This window comes from Lepidochelys olivacea, assembly GCF_965140295.1.
Source record: "Lepidochelys olivacea isolate rLepOli2 genome assembly, chromosome: 9".
Classification (NCBI taxonomy): domain Eukaryota; kingdom Metazoa; phylum Chordata; order Testudines; family Cheloniidae; genus Lepidochelys; species Lepidochelys olivacea.
In genome coordinates this window covers 47,603,376-47,620,971 of record NC_140419.1, presented here as the reverse complement: position 1 = coordinate 47,620,971, position 17,596 = coordinate 47,603,376, and the positions used below count along the sequence as shown (strand labels likewise).

General features: G+C 46.4%; 1 protein-coding gene across 3 annotated transcripts in view; it reads left to right on the top strand.

Annotated features, from left to right (window-relative positions):
- Positions 1-17,596, top strand: part of DGKD (diacylglycerol kinase delta) — an 80,045-nt gene that overhangs the window by 57,588 nt on the left and 4,861 nt on the right. For 2 of the 3 annotated variants that reach the window (XM_084638320.1, XM_084638322.1), the window contains 14 exons: positions 545-706; positions 2,140-2,268; positions 3,613-3,709; positions 4,872-4,982; positions 5,733-5,829; positions 7,189-7,296; positions 8,665-8,778; positions 9,279-9,413; positions 12,720-12,871; positions 14,006-14,117; positions 14,267-14,359; positions 14,747-14,866; positions 15,186-15,303; positions 16,652-16,782. In XM_084638320.1, the coding sequence (XP_084494446.1) occupies positions 545-706; positions 2,140-2,268; positions 3,613-3,709; positions 4,872-4,982; positions 5,733-5,829; positions 7,189-7,296; positions 8,665-8,778; positions 9,279-9,413; positions 12,720-12,871; positions 14,006-14,117; positions 14,267-14,359; positions 14,747-14,866; positions 15,186-15,303; positions 16,652-16,782 (1,679 nt within the window). The remainder of the gene's footprint in view (positions 1-544; positions 707-2,139; positions 2,269-3,612; positions 3,710-4,871; positions 4,983-5,732; positions 5,830-7,188; positions 7,297-8,664; positions 8,779-9,278; positions 9,414-12,719; positions 12,872-14,005; positions 14,118-14,266; positions 14,360-14,746; positions 14,867-15,185; positions 15,304-16,651; positions 16,783-17,596) is intronic. The other variant, XM_084638321.1, reaches the window with a different exon arrangement.

Here is a 17,596-nt window from a genome sequence, read left to right as displayed (position 1 = left end):
AGGAAGTATAAATACGGTTATGGCAAGCATTAAAGTTGGGCAAATTTTTTCACAGCCCATCAAAGCTCTCTTGATGGTGGTCTCAGCAGAGAGACCAAGAAATGAGTGGGCCTGGAGACTGAAATACCCTCACCCCAACAGCTGAGTCCTCCAGGTCAGAGCTGAGTCATGTTAAATGATGTGGAAAAGTCAGTCTGCATTGTCACGGCCATTCACTGATAGATGAATGCAGCACCGTCAGAACCCTCATCCTACTGTCATTTAAATCAGAGAGAGATTTGTCATTAACATCAATGGGAGTTGAATCAGGCTTATAATTTGGTATCTTTCATGAAAACTAATGTGTTGGGTTTTTTTTTAAGTAAGGAGTTCTGTGGATTGCCCCAGTCAAGACCCTGAGGCAACTCTTTGGATTAATTCTGGTGTGGGAATAGAATTTTGGGGGTAGTATTGTATTTCCTTGCTGTGTGCCAGCCTGCCCCCTTCCCTCTGTATTCTCATGACAGAGTTGTAAGATACATGTCTGATTTCTCTCTCTGTCCAGCTGTGGATGAGCAGAATGCCCAGACACAGGAGCAGGAGGGTTTCATCCTGGGGCTTTCCACCGCTGAGGAGGGAAAGGAGCTGAGGAATGAGGATAAAACCTCCCTGCAGCCATCGCACAGTGACAACTATGGAGTTCCCAAAGGGAGGAGTCATCGGAAAGGTACTAGTCACTGTCGGGCAGCCCAGGTTCCTGCATTTGGACAAGCACTAGGGCTCCCGTTTCCATAGGAGCTTTAGAATATTTCTGTGCCCATCTCTTCTTGGAACCTGTTTTCCTCCAGTGTGAGGTTGGTGATAGTTCTGTAACCTCAGCTCAGAGGCCTCACATCTTCTCCATGCTTAAATCCTTTTGCCAAACAGTCTCCTTCCTGCTCAGAGAGGAACCTCTCTCAGATCTCTGAGGGTTTGGTCTTGATCTTAGTGTTCATTTTGTAAGACCCAGGAGCTTCATTAGGCTTATTCTGACTGCAGCAGCCAGTCTTCTCAGTGCTGTCAGCTTGCCATGCTCTCAGGTGTCCACTCCACTTCCCTGAAATTTTCTTACTGGACCCCTGCCTTCCTGCCACAGATACTAGAGCAGGGGTGGGCAAACTTTTTGGCCCGAGGGCCACATCGGGGTGCGAAACTGTATGGAGGGCCAGGTAGGGAAGGCTGTACCTCCCCAAACAGCCTGGCCCCTGCCCCCTCCCACTTCCTGCCCCCTGACTGCACCCCCTCAGAACTCCCAACCCATCCAACCCCCCCTGCTCCTTGTCCCCTGACCACCCCCTCCCGGAACCCCCTGCCCCTAACCGCCCCCCCACCCCCGGGACTCCACCCCCCATCAACCATCCCCTGCCCCCTCCCGAACCTCCACCCCATCCAACTATCCCCTGCTCCCTGTCCCGTGACTGCCCCCCGGGAACCCCTGTCCCTCTTACTATGCTGCTCAGAGCATCATGACTGACAGACACGCCACCCGGCCAGAGCTAGACACGCTGCCACTCTGCCCTGCAGGAGCGCGCAGCCCCACTGCCCAGAGCACTGCCTGTGCGGTGGCATGGCTGCGGGGATGGGGGACAGTGAGGGAGGGGCTGGGGGCTAGCCTCCCTGGCCGGGAGCTATGGGGCCGGGCAGGACGGTCCCGTGGGCCATAGTTTACCCACCTCTGTACTAGAGCAAGGAACCAGCTTGTAATCACTGTTAAGTGAGAAAATTGTAAGAGAGCCCTATTCACTCTAAATACATTCAGAACTGAACTGTGTCTGTGGACTAGCCAATACCCATCATCTGTTTTCTTCTTCAACTGAAACCAGACCTCTCTCATCTCCATTCCTAGTATTAGTTCAAGGTATTTCTGTTCCTCACTGCTGGTACCAAGTGTTTGTGTGTCTGTCTGTTGCACTTGGGCCACACCTTTTTGTCTCTTCATGACTCTGGTTCTGTCTCTTTGTATAACTGTGCTTTGTATTGTCTGGAATGTGTTGATGTTGAGTGACTGGTAATTTTACCTTCTGTCCCCTGTTCCTTACTGCTTGTGCAGTGCTGGTGTTGTGCTTGTTTGAGCAATACACAATGTTTGTCAATTGCAGTGTTTTGTGTTGTATTTTGTAGTGTCCAAATCTCCTTGTGAAAGGCTAATAAACAAAGGAAGTTTGTCGCTGGGCAGCTCTGCATCTCTTCCTCCCCAGACAGGAAACCGGGACAACCTGCCAATGCTCAACACAAAGATCCTCTACTCGAGTGAGTGTCTCACCCACCCCTTCCCATTCAGGCAGCCTGCTGAGCTGGGGTAACAACAGCATAGCCTCAGCTCTCCAGCCGAGGGCATGAAATGTTTGTCTGATAGCCGTTCTTGTAGATAAACCGTTGCAAGAGCCAAGTTGGAGAGTAATCTGTTTGCAGGTTACTTTCCAACAGGCTTGAATAGTGAAGATGTTGGGAAAAGATTAGAATCACCCCCAGTTGAGACCAAGACACAGATTTAATGGCTGCAGTATAGAGACAGGATTTAGGGCTTGATGATTGCACAAAGGTAACAACCTCATAAGCTTAACAGGAGGTTGATGCAATGGTAAAATAAGTGTAAAATTCTCAATACAGTGCTGGAGTCTGAGTTCAAGAGAGGCCTGAGAGTGAAGGGTGGTCCTTCCAAGTCAAGGCCGAAGTCACTGGCAGTACTTTCTGTCTCCCTTGTTCCCATCTCAGAGATCCTGCAGCTATTTCTATCCCTTGGTGTTCTTAACAGGTCACTCGCTGTTAACTTTAACCCCACAAATCCTGACTTGTTTGTTTACATTGGTGTGTTCTTGTCCAGAAAGAGTCGGGGTCACTTTCTCCCTGACTAAACCTGGCACGTTTTTGTTGCTAGCTGATAATGTGGGGAGCAAGATGCAGCAGCTCCTGAACAGAGTGGTGTGCAGCCTTGAACCGCACTTCTGTCCCCTCAGTCTAGTCAGGCAGAGACCCGGCTGCGCTCCTTGCCCCAGCAGCAGAAGAGAGCTATTGCAGTAAGATCACTTCTGTCCCGTCTTCCCCAGGCACGGACCCTACCACACCCAAACCAGCAGAGAGACTTATGCACTCCCTTCTCACCTCCTTTACAGCTCGATTGCTAACTGCATCTTGCTGGAGGGTAGAAGAATGCTCTGGGGCCCTCCTTGGTGCTGGGGGCTATACAAATGGAGACACATGGCCTTTTTAATTTCCCTTTTTCCTTTAAAAAAGAAAAGGCAAAAGTGGATTCCCCGCCATAAAGGGGTGTGTGTGTGGAATCTCTTTTTTCCAGAAAGAGCCAAAAATGACAACAGCCCTTTTCTGGCCCATTGTAATGTTTTGATCCCAAGTAGAAGAATTAACACCTATGTTTGGACCCAGTGCTGGTTAGGGTTGAGCCCTGAAACTAGTACTTTTCAGATGTCTGATTTTATTGTTTTTCCAGTGGGGGTATATGTCTCTCACCTCTGTCCTCTTGGCTCTGGGAGTAAATAACAGTTCTTTGCCCAATGTTAACATGCTCTGTCCTCCATATTTAATAAACTCCATGAGATGCCCTACATACTATTCCCTCTTTATTTTCTCCCCCAGATATTCGTGCTGGTATGTCTGGTTCTCTGCCTGGGAGTTCTGTCATCAGCCGATTGTTGATCAGTGCAGATCCCTTTAACTCTGAGCCAGAAAACCTGTGAGTATGCAGAGGAGCTAGACGGGAATGCATGGTTCCAGATGAACCTCTGTGTCCCTACATTGTGGTGAGGGAAGAGGGTTGGTTTTGAGAGTTAATTGGGGACTTAGGCGGCGCCGGGAAGAAGAGATGTGTAAATCAGCCCTCCCATGCTGGATGTCAGTTATCAAGATGTATGGGCCTGAGGAGTAAATGCAGAAGATATGTGGCTTCTAGTGAGAGAATCTAACCAAGGCCAGTCTCCTCCCAGGACCTGTGGATATGAGGGAGTGTCTCCCTCTCCCAGTTAGAGTGATATGGGCAAGGTCCAGCTAGCTGTTCAACAAGCTAGACCTGAATTCTCCAATAAGGTCCCTTCGATTCTGCAGCAGTCTGTAAAGTCTGCAGCAGCTTCATGCAAACACAAAAATGACACATTTTTCACTGACTGAGCTGTGAAAGTGACAAATGCAATGCCCCTATGGTGTTTGTTCCCAGAGTAAATCACATTCATTTGTCTGTGACCCTAAATTTTCGATCGGTGTGCTGCAGATGGTTGTATTGGCTATGTCTGACGAAGCTGTACAGAGGGAAAACTGAACGGTTCGGCTGTGGCTAACGGGATGTTTGGGCCTTTTGGTGTCCAGAAAGGGAGCGGGAAAGGGGTTGGAATTGTGAGATAAACCCATTTTTTGGATGTTTCCAATCAAATATTTAGCAATAAAATAGATAAGTATAGACATCTAAATCATCATCATTAGGTTCCACCCCACTGAGCTGAGCAGTTGACCACACTGAGTTGTTGTTTCAGGCTCTGCTGAATCATGCAGATACCACCTTGTCAGTTACACTTTGCCCACATTTGTGAGATTTTCTTCACAGCCATAAGGGATAGAAATGTAACATTTTCCAAATGAAATCGTAGACTCTTGAGCTCAATTCTGTGGCACAGGAGTGGATTCAACTGCAGAGTCCATGGTTAGGGATTATCAGAATTTACAGGTCCTTTGACCCCCACACAGTGTGTCCAGACTGCTCTTTATGAAGTTTCTTATGGAGTAGTCGAATCAGCTCTCACTAGAGTACAGAAGATCCTGCTGGCCTCCTCCTCTTTTTTTCAACCATTTGTGTGTCAGGAGATGTGGATCACTTTAACAAAAATTGTTTTTCTTTAACTTGGCAGAGAGTGTTACACAGAGAAGTGTGTCATGAATAATTATTTTGGAATTGGATTGGATGCAAAGATCTCTCTGGACTTCAACAACAAACGTGATGAGCACCCAGAGAAGTGCAGGTAGGTCAGTTCTTTGGGAGGCAGATTTTGGTCTTTGTGGTCTACAGTGATTGCATCAGAAGTAATTACAGTTTATAATCTACTATGACACCTTGAAGCTGGTCATCTGAAACCGGCATGAGTAGTTTCACCTTGATTACTTCCTAATTCAAGACATTGTAGATAACATGGGAGATCCAAGTAGCTAGCTCTGATATGGATTGGATGCAGTGGTTCAGGCATTTACTTCATGACCTCACTAGTAGCCTTTCTCGTATGGCTGCTTTTTAACTTCGAAAGAATTGTGTCCCAACTCCAAATGCCATGGAACTCCATTCTAAGCCCGCACCCTGCCCTATATATCAGGCCTGTAGTTCTACGGTCTTCAGGATACCTGTATAAAGACAGGGTCCTTCAAACAACCTGCAGTTAATGGGTTTTCTCTGTCCTGAGCAACATTCAGCAACACCCTTAGCTCAGTGATGTGTGTGACTGATTGCATTTCCCTCTTGGGAGCATCTGCACATATTTCTGACAGCTCATGTTAGTGAATCATCCCTAATTCCTGTTTCATTTTTTTCCAAGGGCAGCCTCTTTTCAGAATACAAAGGATGGCAATTTCCAGTGCTGCTTTCTTCTGAAAGAGGAGGACTCCTATTTTTAGGGGGTTGGGAGGTATCATTGAAATAATCTTTTCTCACAATCAGACAGTAAATGACGGTGCTTCATGCTGACTGTTGTATCTCTTGTACCTTTGTTTGTCCCTCTAAGAAGTCGTACTAAAAACATGATGTGGTATGGAGTGCTCGGGACCAAGGAGCTGCTACACAGAACATACAAGAACTTGGAGCAAAAAGTCTTGCTGGAGGTGAGAAAGAAAATGTTGTTATGTGGTTAAATGTCTCCTTCTCCCATCCCAGTCAATTTTTATTTTTTTGCTTTTGATTGCGACATTTATTTTAGCATCATTTATCAGTCTTTAACTGAATACATGAAGCCCTTCCAGCATCTCCGTCAGTCACCTTGAATCTGACCCAACCTGTTGATTCCAGAGGAATATTTCCATTTTCAGTCCTTGGGATTCCCCACCCCGCTGCACTGTTAGCCTATATCAACCCTCAGCCTGATGAAAGTAGCCTTTGCTGGTACTAGGAAGATATTTCCATTCTTGTGATAGGAAATTACATTGTTTTAGAAAATGTTGACTAACACGCTGTTGAGCAAAGACCCTCAGCATAGGACAAGGGTTGTTGTGTTTGACATTGTATCTCCTGTAAACACCATTGTCCTTATCTATTCTGATTGTCTAACATCGTATTAGTTAAGACATGTTCTACGGGGGTCAGATTGGGGAAGAAAATGGTGATATTTTTCCAGGCTTCCCCCAAAACATTAGCTCCATCCATATGAGTTGTCAAAATGCAACGCCACTCACAGCAAATTGTGCAGATGTTCAAAGTGAGATCGCAATGCCATTGGCTCCACCAGGCTCTCTCAGCTGGACCCCCCCCCCACACACACACACACACACACACACCTTGGGGCTTAAATGTGTCCATGAGCTCTGCTACATTTCTAGAGCATGGCTCATGCTTGATTAGTGGGAAGAAGGGGTGGTATCTCCCAAACAGTACCTGCATATGTCACCAGAATGAAACAGCACTCACAGAAAATTGTGCCCCTTCCCCTTCTTTCTTACCTGAGGAATGAAGTAATTAATGTTGCCATTGAAACTGTCATCAATAGGCATTGAGAGTTAACATCTCAGTGAGATGAATGGGGCTCTTCTTCACCCCAAGAGCTATTATTCCTGTCTGCATCAAATACTCTTGGCTCATAGTTTTGCGTGTTATTTTTGCCACCATACTGGCTGGAGACTCGCTTTCTCTTTTTAAATAAAAGCTGAGATTCTGGAGAGCAAGCCAGTCACTGAGAGAAGTGCCGGGATAGCATATGGGCATGTACCAGCTATTTGAGCCCTGATGTTATACCATGATGTAATTTCCTGGTGTAGACAAGGCCAGTAGTCCTGGGAACTCATCCAGTTATGCAGGCAGTATGCTTCAGTGCCAGCCCAGTGAGTGTGCCCTCGACAGTATCTGGAAAATGTTCTGCTCTCTTCAGCAGTCTGCCTAGTGATGACTGAGTAATCTGGAGATGCTTTAAAATTGCTGCCTGCTAACATCAGCACAGCTATAAATGTGACATTATCTTCTATTCTGTGCAGTGTGATGGGCGTCCGATCCCTTTGCCCAGTCTTCAGGGGATCGCTGTACTCAACATTCCCAGCTATGCTGGAGGCACTAACTTCTGGGGAGGCACCAAAGAAGATGATGTGAGTATTCCTTGAAGGTGGCAAATGGGAATGCAACAAATTTCTTCAGTATTTACTGTTGAGTGCACCATTAGCACCTGAGATCTGACGGTTGGAACAAGAGCATATCTGGCTGAGGTTTCTCTGTGAAATGTGTGGGTACTATGACAGGGCAAGGCCAGATGTCTATAGAAAAATAGTGGGAGATAGATATATTAGCTCCAGGCTAAACAAATCCCTGGTACCAGGTTAAGTGAAATGGAAGCTGCTCCAGGTCAATTAAGACCCCTTGGGCCAATTAAGAACTTTCCAGAAGGCAGGGAGAATGTTAGGTTGATTGGGACACCTGAAGCCAATCAGGGGCTGGCTGAAACTAGTTAAAAGCCTCCCAGTTAGTCAGGTGGGTGTGCATGTCAGGAGCTGTGGGAGGAAGTTGCACTGTTGGAGAGACTGAATAGTACACACCATATCAGGCGTAAGGAAGGAGGCCCTGAGGTAAGGGTGAAGTGGAGCTTGAGGAAGTGAGGGCTGCTGTGGGGGAAGTAGCCCAGGGAATTGTACATGTCATGTTTCTAAAAGGTCAGCTACCATAGCTGATACTATTAGGGTCCCTGGGCTGGAGCCCGGAGTAGAGGGTGGGCCCGGGCTCCCCCCCACCTTTGCCCCTGATTAATCACTGAGACTGGGAGACAACAGAGACTGTGCAAGGAAGGATAACTTCTCCTCACCTCCCTTGCTGGCTTATGATGAAAATGGCTCAGTAGACTGTGACCCTTGTCTCTAGAGAAAGAAGGGTTACATGGAGGGTCACAGTGAGCCTCTGAGGCTAGCGAAATCCGCCAGGAAACACGGGACCCACGGAAGCAAGGACAGAGCTTTGTCACAGTACCCAAAAGTCAAACTTCAGCAATTTGTCAGCCACAGGGGTTCAGACTGGAGTTAGATCCTATTCCAATCCTTCTGACTTTCATGAAACGCAATAGATGAGCTCTGAGATGCCCCCCTGTTCCTCTCCACTCAAAAGGCCTGCTCTAAAGCCAATTTAAGCTAAGGGCAGTCTTTCCATAAACTTCAGTGGGCTTTGCATGAGGCGCCAAAATTTTGACCTTCAAACAATGGAGATAATCAAGTGTAAGAATAATGTTGTATAGAGGCTTGTGTGCAGAAATGATCCTTTAGCTGCTTTTGGAAGCCCACTGGGAATACTGCGGCTACGTTTTCTCCTTCCTGGATCACTTCAGAATCCATATTGTAGCATCATCGTTAATTATGTAGCGAATAAACAGCAAAAGAGAAAGTCACAAATGTCCATTCATGGGAGGGAAGGAAGCTTTTTCTAACACAGAGAAATATGTGAATTGAATTCTCTCTCCCCTTGTGTCTGCTTAGACATTTACAGCCCCTTCCTTTGATGACAAGATCTTGGAGGTGGTAGCCGTGTTTGGTAGCATGCAGATGGCAGTATCACGAGTGATTAATCTACAGCATCACCGGATTGCACAGGTATCTGTTGCTTTTGTGAGCTCCTTGGCCAACCTTATGCCTCCCCCACCCAGAACACTTGGTTTGAAGGCTGTGATGTGTTTCTGCTTGCTGTCAGTCCCAACAGGGCAGAGAATGCAAAGCCTGTGGCTCTTAGACTCCCCTAGTCCTGATGTGGGGGCCTGCAGGGATCAGGGCTAGTAGCTTCAGATGGTATCGAGCATGGGGTGGTTTTCCACTGTTTGCTGTGATCTGGATAGATTGTGGCAGTTGAAACACTGACTAGAACAGCAGTCCATCAGATAACCCAAGGCATGATGTACCGGATGCCAGGGCCCCAAGGGAGTTTGCCCTGCACAGGAAGAACTGTGTGTGTGAATCAGGTGGTCCAGCCCCACCAGCAGCAGTTAGAACAAGGCTGTCAGACACAGGGAAACGTTTTGAGAGGAAATGTATACAACACCTCTTGTCTTTTGGTAACTTTTATTTTGGGACCCATTTAATACATTCATTTCTCGCAGTGCCGGACTGTGAAGATAGCAATCCTGGGAGATGAGGGAGTGCCTGTACAAGTGGACGGAGAAGCCTGGATTCAACCCCCTGGTTATATTTGGATTGTTCATAAGAACAGGGCACAGACGCTAACTAGAGACAGGGTAAGAGTAACCCTGCCGTACAGTACATGTACAAGAGAGACATTCTTTAACACCATATATACCCCAGAGAGGAATGCAATAACCTGAAAGACTGTAGAGAGACACATACATATCAGGTGTGCAGTATATACTCTTACATACACACACATACACTGTTAAAAGAATATTGGTAAGTTTTCAAAATCAAACATTCAGAAAACAGGAAATGCTAGAATTTAGGTTGGCCATGCCACCTTACCTTGGCCCCCTTGTGTGTATGCATACTGTCTTTAATGACATGATCACATACTATTTTTTCCGCAGGACGCCTGCCTCATTCTGTGCACTGGATGCATGAGACTCAATTAATGAAGAGCTATTCAATGTTTTGTTTTCTCCTTGTTGTTCAGTGTGTGGTTCCAGGCCTTATTGGGCAAGCGAAGCAAGGTCCTACACTCAACTGAAAGGCATTTCTCTGTCTGTAACGTGATAATATTTGAATGCTGCACCTGATCAATTCCAGAATTTGAGGGAATGTTCTAGGCATCATTGTCCAGAACACCAGTGATTTGGAGGAAAACTGGAAGGAGGAAATGAGCCCCTGGCATCTGGTTAGCAGACTCAGCAGTTTGAGCCAGCCAGCTCTAACACTGACTATAGACCATTGAGGCCAGCCATTGACACCTTCCAGCGTAAGAAAACTCCCCATGTGAGCTCTGCCCATCCTCTCAATAGGGATTAAAATTTTGACTTCCTGAATGTTTTCTATCCCTGACGAAAATAAAAGATATAAGAATGGGGGGATGGGGAGCACATAGAAGTCCTAGGCTGTGGGGAGAATGGGGGACCCTAGTATGGGGGAAAAGGCAATGGAGGGGGCAAACACATCCCCTGGTGTGGGGGGCACACAGAGCTCATGACATGGTGGGGAAGGGTGTGTTGGGAGAACCAGGGAATGACGGCACACAAAACCAGTGGGATGGGGGAAGGAGGAATGGGTTGCCCAGAGCCCCTGGCATGGGAAGACAGTGGGGGACAATGATAAGGGGGAAGGGGACAGTGAAGAAATGGGGGGCACACAGAACCTCTGGCAGGGGTGGAATGGGGGGCACATAGAGCCCCAGGCATGTGACAGATGGGGGGTGCACAGAGCCCCTGGCATTGTGGGGGAGAGAATGGGGGATTATGTTATGGGGGAGGGGAACATAGCGGACACACAAAGCCCCTGGCATATGGGGGCAAAAGTGGTTGCAGAGAGTCCCTTAAATAGAGGGAGAGGGGAGAGTGGAAGAGTGCCTGGAGTCCCTGGTGTCTGTGATGATCTTGGCCTACAGCAGCAACAAAGTGGGTGACCCTTTTGTTCACTGCATACTATTCACACCCTGCTCTGAAGAGAGAAGTGTCAATTTCCTCATGGGATTTTCTATGGTGCATACCACTTGAGAGCTCACAAACATTAATCATTCTATCTTCATAGCACCCCCTCAAGGTGAGAGGGTCTCATCCCTGTTTTACAGCTGGGAGCACAGGCATGGAGAGAGTACAGTCAAAAGTGTCCACTCATTTTGGGTGCCCAATTTGAGACACCTGGGGCCTGATTTTTCTTCAGACTGCTTAGCATTTGTAGCACTTTCTATGCTCAAAGCCCTGTTCCCACTGTCTTCAGTTGCAGTTCTGAGTGCTCAACCCTTCTGCAAAGCAGACTCCAAGGTACCAAGTTGGTCACTCAGAAAATGAGGAGAACACTGTTAGTGGTCATCTATGAAAAGTTTTGTTTAAGTGAGTTGCCCAGCATCAGCTAAGAACTCTGTGGCAAAGAGAGGGCTAGAATTCAGTTCTCCAGAGTGACATTCAGCTCCCTTAACTGTGAAACTGTCCTTTCTCTTCCTGCAGTCCCTTGTTTCATTCTGTACACACTTTCCAACTTCTGCAACAAATAAAGTAGGGGGCCTACAGACAAGTCTTCTTTTCTACACAATACTGCGTCATTCCCAGAGCAGGCCCATCTTGTGCACTGAATGAAGCAGAGAAATGGTCCTGTGGAAAATTAGTATGTGATCATGTAATTAAAGGCTGTATCATAATACATATACACAAGGGAGGGCAAACTAAGGTGGTACAGGCAACCTTAATTCTAACTTCTGAATGCTTGACTTTTCATGTTCTTTTAACGTAGTTTTGTGTGTGTAATTTCCTGTTGTTTTTTTTTGTTTGTTTTTTTTTAAAGCAAACTGGAAAAACTGTTCTAGTATTTGACACCTACATGGGTCATCAGCAGGGTTGGAAACTTCAGATTCATCACCTAGACCTCTGCCATTTGAGCTAACAGAGTAACTGATAGCAATAGTAGGTTGTCATCCTCTGTATGGACCAGCACGAGAGGGAGATGGACAGACAGTTTGGTAGTGGGTTTCATAGGTATTAGTTGACAGCAGAGAAACGGTGAAACTCCGTCTTGGGTTCCATTCCAGGCTCTGGATGGGAGTGTATTCTAGTGGGCCCTGACTCTTCTGCTCATTCTCCTGAGCTTGATCCCTTCTGCCCAATCGCCTCCAACCTGTCCCAGACCTGTCTCCAGCCTCCACCCTAGCCCCCTTCAATACCCTACCCCCTGAGGTCATGTTCTAGCCCCACATTTTTAGCCTTTTTCCATGCTGCCTTGCCAGCAAGGGTGGGGTCACTCCCTGCTCTCCATTCTGATGCCTGGCCCCAGGGAAAGCCCTGCTCATCCCCAAGTTGGAGTATGCCCAGTGTGGATGGAATCTTCAAGGACTTCACCTGTCAAGCTCTAGCAAGTTTCTACTGAGCATGCGCGAACTGTAGTTTTTAAAAGGCTTATAACTTGGCCAAATCTGTGTGGATTTTCATGGGGAAAGCCAAATGCCCGTTCCTTACATAAAGGCCACCCATTGCCAAATTTCAAGTCCCTGCTCCAAAGCATGAGGATGCTAAAGCTTCTCCAAGAAAAGGTGACCACAATTTTTTGACATTGCCAAAACAATGCCATTTTCCCCTGAACTCATTCTCAGGAACATCTGAACTGTTTGGACTGAAATTTTCCAACACAGAAAAAAAAGTAATGAGCCTGAGCCAAATGTCCAGCATGGGAAATTTCAGCCCAAATGTTTGTCACAGTTGTAGGCAACTGAAAACAGAAGGGTCTTATAACGGGGTGTGTCAAGCAACCTTCATAATTGGTGGTGCTGCCAGCCCTGCCTGTAATACAGGCACACATAGGCCCTGTGGGAAGGCTGGTGGAGTAAACGTTGAAATGCTTTCTCTGGGAGATTTGCAAGGTAATTTTGTGTGCATTTTACTTGTTTGTAGGCATTTGAGAGCACCCTAAAGTCCTGGGAAGATAAACAGAAGTGTGAGTTGCCCCGGCCCTCCTCTTTCTCCCTGCACCCGGAGATCATGTCTGAAGAAGAATCCACCCAGATTAACCAGTTTGGTCAAGCAGCAGGAGCTCTGATTCATAGGTGAGACCCGCTTCTCTTTTCCTGGGGCTCACAGCCCTACTCTGGCATCTTGTTCCTCTGGGCTCATGAGGCCCCCTCCTGGCTTCTGAGTGTGTTGCTCGTTGTCACACTCCCTTTCCTTCCAGAGCTGTCTGTCTTGTCTGATCACCTGCAGTGCTGTCTGTATCCTTGGGAATAGCCTAGAGCAATGTATAATTTCATCCGCTCACTGCACGACCGTAGCTGCACCAGAATTTAAATCTACAAAGTGAAGTTTTTTCAGTCACTGTGGACCAGATTCAGTCCTGGCACAAACAAACACAGCTCCCTTTGTTCTTTCTTTCAGGCTGAGGTTAATTTTATATTTTTAAAGAACGTGGGGACTTAGATTCATCTGTTGTTCTAGCCCTAGATGTTGCCAGTGAATTTGTCAGAAATGAAACAGCTGCTTCTCAGGGAAGAAGCCCGACTTGCTGGGGACCTTTAACCCAGAGCCACAGCAGAGATTGGTGAAAGAGGACTTCCGTACCAATACGCACACTTGCACTCCTTTTGCAGGTGTCCTGCTCACTGCTCTTAGCATTTAGGAGAAAATGCACAGAGTGGAACACCACAGAAGTCTTCTGTGAACTACCCTGTGCATAGCGGCTGCTAAAATCACAACCTACGTGTAGTATAGGGCCATATTTTAAACTCTAGCCCTGAGTTGTGCTTTGCAAAAAAGAATGTGCACATGTGGAGTTGGGTGCACATGCCCTGCACTGGTGTAAGTAATTGCATGTGTATATTCATTTTCAGGCACAATTTAGTGCCAAAGCGTACAAATTAGTGTATTCTTTCAAAAATCCCTTTAGACATACAAGTACAGGTACTGCAATCAGCTCAGCTGTCCTTGGGCTGCTCTTTCTTGCTTATGACTTGGTAAAACGTGCCAGGGTTAGACTTGTGCTACTTTTATAAGATCATATAAAAAGAATGCCTCGTTTGCCTTGCCCTATCCATGGCAGATCACCTGGATGGGAACTGATCTGGCAGAGTTCAGATTACCTACATGAGCACTGCCATGCTGCTATGTCCATAGCCTCAGCACCCAGAATGGCATTGGAATAGAAAAGAATGAGGATCAGCTGACATGGTCTGTGTTTCTCTCCACAGCATTCGGGAAATAGCCCAGTCCTATCAAGACATGGAACAGGAACTTGCTCATGCAGTCAATGCCAGCTCCAAATCTATGGACAAAGTATATGCCAAATCCAAATCGACAGAGGTACTGCTAGGCAGCTTGTTTCTTAAGCTTTGCTGCAATTTTGTGACTGTTTTCTGCTTTGTTCTTGTTCGCTTCTCTGAGACTCCTTTCCCTCTAGCCATTTGACTGCTGTGTTTTCTGGCCCTTACACATGTTTGTTGTTGCCACAGGGTCTGAACTGCAGCCTGGTTGTAGAGATGGTGAATAATGTTAAAGCCCTGCATAGTGAGACAGAGCTTCTGCTGGCTGGCAAGATGGCACTGGTAAGGAAGGATAAACAGGAGGGAATGGCTTGGAGGTATTTTCCCTCAGTCTGTTCTCTTACTGTGGCCATGGCATGAAGACAAGATCTTGCTGGCCTCTGAACTCTTTTGGCTTTGTAACAAGTCAGTGCGAACTTTACCAGGGGGATTTAAACAAATTGTGCCATCCATTGCCTCCATAGTTTGGTAACGTTATGCATTATATAACAAGATCAGGCTGGTTAGCTCTGAGCTCTGGTTCCTTGAGAGGGAGGAAACTTAATATGGTCTAGAAGGGAATGTCTTGATATGTGGTTTCTTTAAAAATATCTTGAAGGAGATAACATGCTCTGCATTCCACTTCGTGGTTCTGAATGCTGTTTGCCTTTGGTTCTGTCTCTGATGCAGCAGCTGGATCCTCCACAGAAGGAGCAGCTCCTAGCAGCCCTGACAGACATGGACCTTCAGCTGAGGAAGCTAGCAGACATCCCTTGGCTATGGCAACTCATGGAGCCCAGCGATGAAGAGGTAATAACTCTCAAACACAGAAGCAAAACAGTTTCCCTAGGTGCTGTCCTCGTTAGTTAGCTCTGCTCATCTTGCTTCAGTGACTTCCTGTGGGTAGGTCACAGGTGTGAGACAGAATCAGTTCAGGAGAAAACTCCATGAAGTTACTGCCAGAGGTCCCTGGGTTGACATGGAGCTGACCATTTTTCTTCCCCTTCCTGACCATGAGATTGGAAGCTCTTTCCTCTCTACAAGGACTGAGCTGAACTAGGTACTAGGTTCATCAGACGGTATGGATTTGAGACATAAGTTTCATTGATTTCCCTGTGTGTTTCTGCAGAACCAGATGCTGGATTATTCCAAACGCAGCCGCAGTGGCAAATTTCGGCTGGTGACCAAGTTTAAAAAGGAGAAAAACAACAAGAATAAGGAGACTCGTAGCAGCATGGGACTGCCTGGTACCAACTGGCTGTGTATTCACTCTGTGTGCCCCTACATCTCCTGTTTGTACACACACACACTCTTCCCCTCCTCTGCCTGTGTCTCCATTTTGTGTCTTTCTCTTTCCTCTGTTTTTCCTTTCATGTACTTTTACTCACACATTACACTCACATTCTGTTTAGTGTGTTTCTTTTTCACTTAGCAAAGTAGCTTTTTTTCTGTGCGCTCTCTCTGAACCATAACACCCTGCACTGAGCGGATATTCCCAAAGACTAACTGATGGCACCCTCCGAAGAGGTCCACCAAGACTTGGACTGTTCTCTGGAATATTTTGGGAGGGCTGCGGGAGTGGACTTGAGGGTCTTCGGCTTTTAGCTATCAAAATGACTGTGGGGCCCAAGTCTGCGTAACTCCAGTCCTCCCATTGCTGATGCTCCCTGATGTGGTTAATGATGTTTCTCTCATTGATTCGCCCCCAGGGTTTAATCAAGTCTCATGTCTAATTGGCTGGGGATCCTGCATCACCACTGGTGCACCTTGAGCTCTAATCCTATTGGTCAGTATGATAAAAACTGGCCCATGAAATCAACAATTGACTGGTATCAGAACACTTTCTCTCCAATTGTGTTAGTTGATTTTTGGTTTATATTCTACCTATGAAAACTCTCTACCACTAAAATTTGAGAGTACTACTTGTTCTGTGGGTATTGTCCTCTCCCATGGAATTGTGGGTCCTGTCACTCTTTCCTCCATGACCTCTCTTTCCGCTGGGATCGTGGGGACTTTTCTTTCTCTTATTTAGAGACTAGTCTGGAAGCTGGAGGTCCTCCTGTGTTCATTGCCAGTCCTCCCTCCCACATCAGAGGGAGATTTTACCATCTTGTCTAGAAAGCACTTGATGAGCCATGAACATAGAAGGAACCTATGTAATGTAAGTGCCAGTATGCACTGTTTACTCAAAAAGAACAATAGAAAGTTAACCTGTGTCTGATTCTCTCCTAAACATTTTGCATGGCTGTTTTGTTTTTTAAATGGAGGGAAACTGAGTTTCTTATTAGACATGGTGGTAAAGTTTCAGTCACAGCAAGGTAGTGACTGGACATGGACATAAACAGACCCCCATGGTTCATTGCATCTAGTCTCTTCTTAAGAGAATGGCTCTGATTTTAATCTGACCTCCTTCTTTGTTTGGGATTGTAGCTCCTGTTGTCAGTCCTCCTCTCCCTCATTTGGGGTTGTGATGCTGCTTGACGTTCTCCCTTGGCTTTCCTTTTGGTTTTGGATACTGTTGGTGTTCTTTCTCACTCTCTCTTTCCTCTGGGCTTCTGGGTACTCAATGCACTCCTGCTTTTCCATCTCCGACAGTTCAGCTCTGGGGAACGGAGGAGGTTGCGGCCTGGCTTGAGCATCTCAGTCTTTGTGAGTATAAGGATATCTTCATCCGGCATGACGTCCGGGGCTCTGAGCTCCTGCATCTCGAACGGCGGGACCTCAAGGTACTTTCAAGATCAGCTCATCAGAAATAGCCAGCTGCATCTGCATGGCCTTCTGTGCTGAATGTGCTTGGAAATGGCCTGCATACCATCCATTCCCCGTGGCTTTGGCTAGATGAATGGGTTCATCATGGCCTCATTTTACTCTTTTCTCAGGTCACCTAATTAAAATGTATAGTAGGAAGCTAGCATAAATAGTCAGCCATTAGCCCATAGGGCAACAGTCCAACTCTTTCCCAGTTTCCTAAAGTTGTGGTCCAATCCAACACCCAAACTAGTCATTGTTGTTGAGAATCTCTTTATTTTGAAGCACTGTGGAGCAGAAGGATTTCAATGTTCAGCTCACTCTCACTCCTTTACAGAATCAGTCATGATTTGGGCTAGTTGGAGTTGAGTGTGTGGCTATATTTGAGGGCCTGCAGATCATTCCATTTGCTTTTAAAAAGAAACAATCATAGTCTTAGATGAGACAGTTGGACAGAGACTTGTTACTTATATTGCTTGTTGAATAGCCAGTCATATCCTTAGAGAAGAGAAAACAGTACCGCAGACCCACTCTGCAAAACTTCACAGCGCTTCTCCCATCATCAGAAGAAGCTTTTTCTGGGAAGGGAAGTTATGAAGATCGGTGACTGATTATGTGACTTGCATGTGATACAAGAGTATTTGTGGCCCATGAGTTATGTGTGATAAATGAATGTCCATAGTATTTTAATTTGTGACTTGCCTTGTGTTCTGTGTGTACAGTGATTAATGTGATATACGAGTGATAATATGACTCCTGTGCATGATCTCTAACTATTTTCTGTGATTTCTG